Source organism: Peromyscus californicus, unplaced genomic scaffold (assembly GCF_007827085.1).
Source record: "Peromyscus californicus insignis strain IS unplaced genomic scaffold, ASM782708v3 Scaffold_15__1_contigs__length_86483966, whole genome shotgun sequence".
Classification (NCBI taxonomy): Eukaryota; Metazoa; Chordata; class Mammalia; order Rodentia; family Cricetidae; genus Peromyscus; species Peromyscus californicus.
The window spans coordinates 82,495,165-82,503,498 of record NW_026294447.1 but is presented as its reverse complement, the minus strand read 5'-3'; the positions used below and the strand labels follow the sequence as shown (position 1 = coordinate 82,503,498).

Here is an 8,334-nt window from a genome sequence, read left to right as displayed (position 1 = left end):
CTAGCCAGACCTGCAGACTTTTCCAAGATCCACCAACCAACCCTGCAGGAAGTGGGCCGGCGCGCCCTGGGAGACAGAACTTCCACGACTCTAAAATTATGCCAAGAGGAGCTGCAAGAGTGGGGGGTAGTTGGAGTAGGAAGCGAGGGCATGTAAGAAATTAAAGTAATTGGCCCTTCCTTATTTTCCAGAGAGATTTCCGCGGTCTCTTTTGAAGCCTGTCAGGGTCACTGAAAGCTATCTTGGTGCCTGGTGTTTGTTTTGGGGAGTGAATGTGAAGAATGTGTGGCGATTCCCTGTGAGAGCCCCTCCTGCAGAGGGTGGCATTTCTCCGTGGCCCAAGACGTGGAGAATAAACACCCTAGTGACTTAAATAAACACCGACTTAATGATCCAAAACACTAACAAGGGAGATTGGGACCCGGAGCTCCCAGCCCAAAGGATGGTCTCTGAGCGGCTGTGTGCACATCTGTCCATCACCAAGGGAAAATGACTTTATAAGTAAAAGTGACGGTATTTAAAAGCACAGTGACCATCTCTTTTTTAAACACAAAACAATTTGACGGTAAAAAAAAAACAAAAAACTCATGACAGGGAGGCCTTAATTTCACACACATACGCACCTCATTCCACTCAGGTCAAGAACAATGGGGAAAGGTAAGAAAGAAATATATTAATGTTGACATTTATAGATGAGGAAAAATCAAAATTATGAAACTGTCATGTCAGGAAATAAATAGACTCTCCCTGGGGAACAATATTTTACAAAGCACAAGCCAGCCAATCCCGTTATCCTGAGTAGAATTTTAATAAATAACGCCGTTTGTTTCACTAGCCTTAAAAGCTGAATACAGAAGATACATCATTTTGCCCCAGGCATAAAAAGAACATGGAGCCTTCATGATTACTGGGATTTTTCTGGACACTATCTGAGAAAAGAGCTCCTGGTGGGCCTGCTTTTTATTTGTACAGATCAATTCATAATTTTAAATCTGTGTTCGAGTTCCCTTTTCAAAACAAAAAAAAAAAGCAGATAAATTATTTTTACTTTCACAGTCTTTTCATACGTGGTTAACAGAGAAGAGCCGAGTTAACATATGAACGCCGTGGAGAAGGAATAGTGGTAAACAAAACTGCATTTCTAAATAATAAGAAATAAATAAATACCCAAGGCTAAAGTTCTTCTCTTTTGTCCTATCATTAACCTAGTTGATATCCTTGGTTTCAGGTGATAGACTTCAAAAAAAGACCCTGCAATTCATAACTGCTACTAAGTAAGCAAGAAAACTTGTTTTTAAATAGACCCCGTGACAGCAATGCACGACTCACCTTTTTGAGAAACAGAACCGAACTCCTGGTGGTCTACTGAGTTTTAATTTAGACTGGTGTGAGTACAATAGAAAAGAAGCCTAGAAACACATGCTGTTTTAGTAACAAATACCAGGTCGCCGCCAGGATTGTTGGCACCCTTTTGCAAGGAGAACGTAGGACTGGAGGAGTCCCCTTTGCAGAGGCAGCCTGACCATAGGAAGTCCTGAGGGCAGAAGTGAGGACATTTTGGAAAGTGGGTTCCCTCCCTTGTTGGTACACTTTTAGAGTTTGTCACAAGAGGAAAAAGAAAGAAAACAATCACCAAAAACCCCCACTAAATTTGACAAAAATAGTTGTATTCCTAATGTCACTTCTATTTCTAAGGGCCTCACAGAGAGCATTAAGACATTTAGGCACTTCTTTTCCCACTAATACTGTTCTTTCATTTTAATCTACATAAAATTATTTAACACTAAATATGAAAAATGTAAACTTAATTTTCCCATCAAAACCAGCTATGATTATATTTATTTTTTTTCCTATTCATCTTAAGAATGCAGCCAGCTCCTCTCAGCCTGGAGGGTTTCTGCTTTCGTTATTTTTGACATGTCTCTCTTTCCCTTACCTTTTCCTCTTCCCTAAACCATTCCTCCATAAATAAATTAAAAGGAAATAATTAAAATCCAGTTGATTTGTATTTTTTATCTTCACTAAAAGAAAACGAAGAAGAGGAGGAGAAGGAAGACGAGCAAGACGAGAAAGAGGAGGTGGAGGGAGAGGCTACCGAAATGGATGCCTGGGTTGCCCAGGACCAAGACGAGGTGCTTTTGTCTCCTGACCTTTCTTTCAGTGGGAGGGGAAGTGCGAAGAGCATTAAGAGAGAGGAGGGGGCCTATGCTGGACTGAGATCGCTCTCGGTTGTAATTTTTAAAAAGACGTTTGTGAAAAGCCCGTCATTCCTTTATGCGCAAAGAACCCCAGAAACAAGCTGCGAAGCTGTTCCTGACTTCTATGTACAAGTGTCCCCAGTTGCCGCCACCCCCCTCCAAGGCCCCAGTACCTCCCCACTTAGGAACCCAAGTCCACCAGACTGGAGGTGAGTGGGCCCAGTAGAGAGTCCTGGAGCTGGTGCTGATGAGCCTGCAGGCCGTGGCTGGGCTGGGAGGCCGGGAGGCCTGGGAGAGAATAGTTTGAGCTCCTGGCGTGGCCCATATTGCTCTGTAGCAGAAGGACCGAGTTCTGGTCTGGACTTTGGGGAGGTGAGAATTCCTCTTCTGAGCTGGACATGAGCGGCTTGCCCCCTTCCAGAGGAGACAGTTGATTCTGTTTGTTGGAGGAGGAGTTACTGTTTTCAGTGTTCTCCCTGAGAAATAGAGGACAACACCATATGGTTAAAAAAAAAAAAAAGTGTGAGGTGAAGGGGGGACGTGGGGGGGGGGGGGGCTGGAAGGAGGAAAGGGCGTTGTGCAATCTGTCACCAACCCAAATGGAGGAGCTCTGCCTCCCACCCATCCCCAAGGGTCATGGGGGAGGTGAAGAGGCCGACTGGAGAAAGGGGAGTCTGCTGCTTGGAGACAGCCCGGTTTCTTCTGTACTCCTCAAAGTCGGATGAGCCGTGTTTATTTAAAATAATAATAACAATAAAAAAAAGTGTTTTTCAGTTTGTTCAAACAGCTATGGTTAAGTACCTATCAACTAGCCCCGTACTCCCAAGTAACTGTTTGGAAGCCCTCGGACAAATGGTTGTCTCGATAAAGAAATGACCAGGGGACAAACTGCCCAATGCACACATGCTTGCGGTGACCCAAGTCAGTGGCCTGCCACCATCTGAGGAAACAATTATATGACCAGTTTCCCGGCCCCGGTCCGGAGACTGGGGTTCCAGAGACCTAGGACAGGTCATGGGAAGCCGTGCCCAGAGCGGCCCAGTGACCTGAGTAAACACAGGGAGCTTAGCCAGTCTCTCGGATTTCATCCAGGAGTGGGCCCTCGCTTGGCTTCGGGGACCGGCCGTTTTGTAAACTTAAAGGCTAGCTGGAACCGAGCAACCTCTGGGTCGTCGCTCCAAGTTCGTTTCTCAGCCCCTGCTGCCCTCCTCTCCAGCTGCTCGCCAGCAATCCATAGCCTCCCACCCTTTCTCAGCAGGGAGAACTTCGCCGCCCCGCCCCGGCTGGGCGCCGGTCGGTCCGGGCACGGCCGTGGGTCAGTCCCCGCACCCGGTCCCGGTCAACTTCAGGACTTCGCTGCACGCCGCCGCTTCCGCTTTGCAAGCGCCGGCAGCCACCCCTCGCGGCGCGTTGGCCGGTCTGCACTCCCGGTTCCCGGCAAGGTCACTCTGGGAGAGCCCTTTTCGGTGGAATTTGGGCAGGCTCTGTGGTTTCCCACCCAGAAGGGAACTTGGAAACCAGATCTGGGGACCCGGGGCTGCTAGCGAACAAAGGACAGCCTGCGGGGGCCCCTGCGCCCCGCTCCCCAAGACCAGCAGCTCTGCTCGGCGCTGCGCTCGCCGCCGCCTGCCCTGCGCGCCTCCGAACCTCGGCTAGAAGCTCCGCTGAGAACCTCCCCGGCCTAGCAGCCGCCGTGGCTGCGCGAGGAGGGAGAAGCAGAGACTCCCCACACCCTACAACCCCCCCCCCAAAAAAAGCCTTGCTTCGGAGCTCCAGGACGCGAGAAGCCAGCGACTGGAGCCCCTCTCCTCGCCCGCGGCGGCGGCGGCGGGGCCGGAGAAAGCAACCCGGCCACGCACCGGGGAGCGCGGCAGGCGGCAGTCTTCTCCCGGCTTGGGGCCTCGGATGGGACACCCGGTAGCGACTCCCCCAGCTCTCTCTTTGCAGGGTATTTCTTCACAAGACTCCTCCCTTTGTCCAACTCAGGCGGAATGAACTCTCATCCATACGCTAGCCCGAGAGAGAGCGAGAAAAGAGCCCCGGAGGCATCGGGGGCTGGTGCTGACGTTTCAGACCAACTTCAAGCCGGAGTGAAAGGGCGGAGGTTCGGGACCCTCCGCCGCACCGAACGGCTTCCCTCGCGTACACCGAACCATACACCCGCTTCCCTCCCACCGACAAACTCCCTGGCCCACCCCCTCTCTTCGCCGCAGCCAGCCAGGCAGGCAGGAAAAACAAACCCAGAGCCAACGGTTCCCGACACTCTTCCCCCGCCAAAGAACCCCACGCGCGGGTGCTCAACGCAAACGCGGCCGGGTCCCTAGGCAAGCAACCTCGAGAGTTCGTGAACTTTCACGGCAGCGCCGCCGAGGCCGGGGCGCCACCCCCACGGACCTCTGCTCGCAGCCGGCGGGTACCGACCCGGTAGCGATGCCTGCCGAGGAGGGTGGGAGGGGGGCCGAGAGGAGCGAAGGGTGAGACTCCCCGGGGTCGCCCGAGCCTGGGCAAGCACGCCGCGTACCTTTCCTTGGCCTCGGCGGCCCGGTCTCTTTGCCTCCGGTTCTTAAACCAGTTGCTGACCTGGGTGGTGGTGAGGCCGGTGGCCTCGGCCAGCTCCCGCTTCTCCCGCGGCGAGGGGTAGGGGTTATGCGCGTACCACTCCCGCAGCACGCCCCGCGACTTCTCCTTGAAACAGTAGCTGGTCTCCTCGCCATCCCAGATGGTTCGCGGCAGCGGGAATTTTCGGCGTACCCGATATTTGCCCACGGCACCCAGGGGTCGGCCGCGAAGTTTCTCGGCCTCCACGTAGTGCGCTTTCAGCCACAGCTGCTGCAGTTTGGGGTGGTTGTGGGGCGAGAACTGGTGGCTCTCCAGGATCTTGTAGAGCTCGCGGAAGTTGCCGCGGTGGAAGGCGACTACCGCCTTGGCCTTGAGCACGCTCTCGTTCTTATGCAAGTGATCGCAGGCGGGCAGCGACCACAAGAACCTGCCCAGGCGTTCCAGGTTCCCGCCTTGCTGCAGAACCTCGCACACGCACGCCACTTGCTCTTGCGTAAAACCAAACGACGGCAGCATCGACATGGCTGGCGCTGCCGGGGCGCACCGGCCCGGGCGCACGCGGCGGAGAGAGGATCTGAGAAAGCAGGGGGGAGCGGGGGGGGGGGGAGGCCGCCGCGGGGAGGGGGGGCGCGGCTGCTCCTAACCCCCTCCCAGGTTTGGCACTGGCGAAGAGACCAGTCGGACCTTGCGGGTGGGAGGCGTAGGAAGACGAAGAGAAGTAAGGGGCGCGCTGGACTCCGAGTAGCCGGCGCACTCCGCAGCCTTCCGGGCCTCGCTGGCTCCCGCCTGCCGCCGGGTGGATGCTGCTGGTTGCCGGGGAACTTGGTTTCTGTTCTCCCGGCAGCGGCCTTAAAGCGCGCAGCGTCCCCGGCACGCTGATTGGCTGCGGGCGGCGCCTATCCGAAGCTGGCCAGCCTGCGCGCCGCCCGGCCGGGCAGCAAAGCCGCGCCGCCCAGCCGCCCCGCGTGGGGAGGGCGAAGCTGGCGAGCTAGGGGGAGATGAGGAGTGGTGGGAGGGAGAAGAACCTGGAGAGGTGGGAAGTGGGGTGGGGTCAGGAGGAGGGAACTAGGGTGCTGGAAAGGGTAGCGAGCAAGTCCGGACCTCGCAAAGCGGCGCCTTCTTTGGTGTCGCCTAAGGAAGGGGAGCCTCGCGCGTCTCTACACAAATCAATGACTGTAGACGTTCTGATGACCCTCTTCGCCATACCCCTATCCCTGTCCCTTGCAGTCCTGGCATTTCCCGGTGAGCTCATATTTAATTACCTTAATGTTGAGATGAATAAATAATGGATTGATGAATAGCTTATGGAACGCGATAAATAATACAAGAGCAGACTAGGGTTTTGGGCTGCGGGCACTCAGAGTGGCTTCTCCCAGGTTTGGCATCAGCTCCAGGAGCCAAAACTAATTTCTTCCCCTTTTTCCCTTCCTAACCCCCAATGCCTCCCAAAGGGCGCAAACACTCTGATACGGGCAACATTCCCCTCATTCTCAAAGGGCCTCTGGACGTGGCATCAGGAGAAGGGTTGGCCCTGGCACAAAGGCCGAGTGGATGGAGACAACCCGTGCTTCATTTGCAGTTTAGTATCTTGACGTTGTCGACAGACTTCTGGACTCAGTTTCCCTATTTGCACGGTTGAGTTTTTCAGCGCCACCTCTGTTGCCGATGAATGCCAAAAAGCTTTACTTGCCATTTAGCAGACATGTATTGGGAACCTCACGCAAAAGGCTCTGGATGGGGTGTAAATTAAATAAAACTGTGCCCAGCTCCAATAACCGTGGGGCTGTAACATAATCCTTGCCCTGCTCTGAGAGGGACACTGCCCTCAAAGCTAGAAGCACCGTGGCTCCAAGAAGATTAAATAAAGTGCGTGTGTGTGTGTGTGTGTGTGTGTGTGTGTGTGTGTGTGTGTGTGTGTGTTGCAAGGCTGGCCTATTTTGCTCCCAGAGAATGAGAGGCGTCCTGCAAGTTAAGTCCCATCATCTGCTATTTTCTTTCTGTGTGGAGAATGCTTAGTAAAACTACACAAACAAATGGAGCCGTAATTATCTTAAGCCTCATTTGCACACCTTGTTCCAAAGCAATTATTAAAAAGATTTTGAAAACAATTAGCCTCTCTAAATAAAGATAATCTATTGTCGGTAACTAAGACTAGCAGCAGATAAGAACAATGTGTGGAGATAAGGGAAGCCAAATGGTGGTTGGAGAGTGACTTTATGACTATACTTATCTCTGATTAGATAAGTTCAAAACAGAATTTTAAGTACACTTCAAAAATGCTTTTGATTTCAGGGTGCCCTCTTAGAGAATGGCCAGGAGCAAACTCTGGGCTCTTTAAACTTGCTTGTCTTCTTTCAGTGTTTTGATTTCATCAGCCAAAGAGACTGCACCACAGAACCTTTTGCATTCTGAGGTCTAAGTGAGAGAAGGGTTCCCCTTTGTATTATTTATGCGGTTTTAAAATAATGCACCCAGTCCAATGCGCCCCGTAACGTGCATTTCACACTCATAAAGGGTTCCCACCTCGAGGTTGCTTCCCCCGAGAGATTGCAAGTAGACAGGAAGGCTCTCCTCTGATGAGCTCCCACACAACGCTTTCTGCCTCCTTGAAACTCGGTCTATCCCATGCAATTAAACCTTGGAAGCAGATGCTGATACATCATTACATTTAGGCTTTTTTTTTTCTTTTAAAAAAATGCGTTTAATGGGTGTGTATTATTTCAAAAGAGCTGCTGCCGCATGGTATGCCCAGTGGCTTACTTTCTAAACTGAAGCCTGGCACTGCTGAGCCCTAGGCTACGCGCCTGGTAATTTTCCCTCCCTGTCTTATTTTAGTGCTCATGACGTTTCAGATGAAGTCTTAAGGAACGGCAGTGTCCTGCCAAGAGGAATGTCTCTGCTTAGAACAGTCCTTATTGACATGGCAGCTGTGTGAGGACCGGAACAAGTGTGCACCATTAAAATGAGAGGAGAGTTATAAGCACAGTCATGTCTTTTAAAAGACAAAGGGTTCGTGGAGTGGCCCATGTACTTTGTAATTAACGGTCTTTGTAGAGAAGGGAGGTATAAGGCACCGCTAACTACAGGTATACATTTACAGAGGATCACAGGAGAGAGATGGCAGTGTATGGCCACCATTTCCCTGGCATTCTCCAGATCCCCCTGGCCATTTTTTTTTTTTTTAAATCTCTGTTCAAAAGGAATCAGGACTGTACCAGACGCTGGTGACAACTGGAAAGAGGGGTGGGGTAAGTTCTGTGATAACCCGCACCCAGGTAAATGAGAGGTACTTCTCTCCCAGAGGCAGAGACACGACGGTCTCTCCCGCCCCCATTTAATCCAATAGATCACTTAACTGAAAAGGAAAAAAAGTGCTATGCACTTTGTACCAAGGAGCCTACCTGCTCTTTGGATCCCTCGGTGAAGGGAACCAATTGTTATAAATGATAATTATTGGCTTGGATATATAAGGTTTCCCCAAATGGAACCTTTCACTGAAAACCACTAAAAGAGGTAAAATGACATGAATTTACAAACCACATAAACCAAATGATCCATTTTAAATCGCGCACAGAAA

General features: G+C 51.7%; 1 protein-coding gene across 1 annotated transcript; it reads right to left on the bottom strand.

The window, feature by feature from the left end:
* Window positions 1-827: 827 nt before the first annotated feature.
* Window positions 828-5,300, bottom strand: Six1 (SIX homeobox 1). Its single transcript, XM_052738244.1, has 2 exons — window positions 4,720-5,300; window positions 828-2,674 (listed from the first exon to the last, which is right to left on the bottom strand). Exons 1-2 carry the CDS (start codon window positions 5,277-5,279, stop codon window positions 2,380-2,382), a joined length of 855 nt encoding a protein of 284 aa, XP_052594204.1. The 5' UTR covers window positions 5,280-5,300; the 3' UTR covers window positions 828-2,379.
* Between the last annotated feature and the right edge of the window lie 3,034 nt (window positions 5,301-8,334).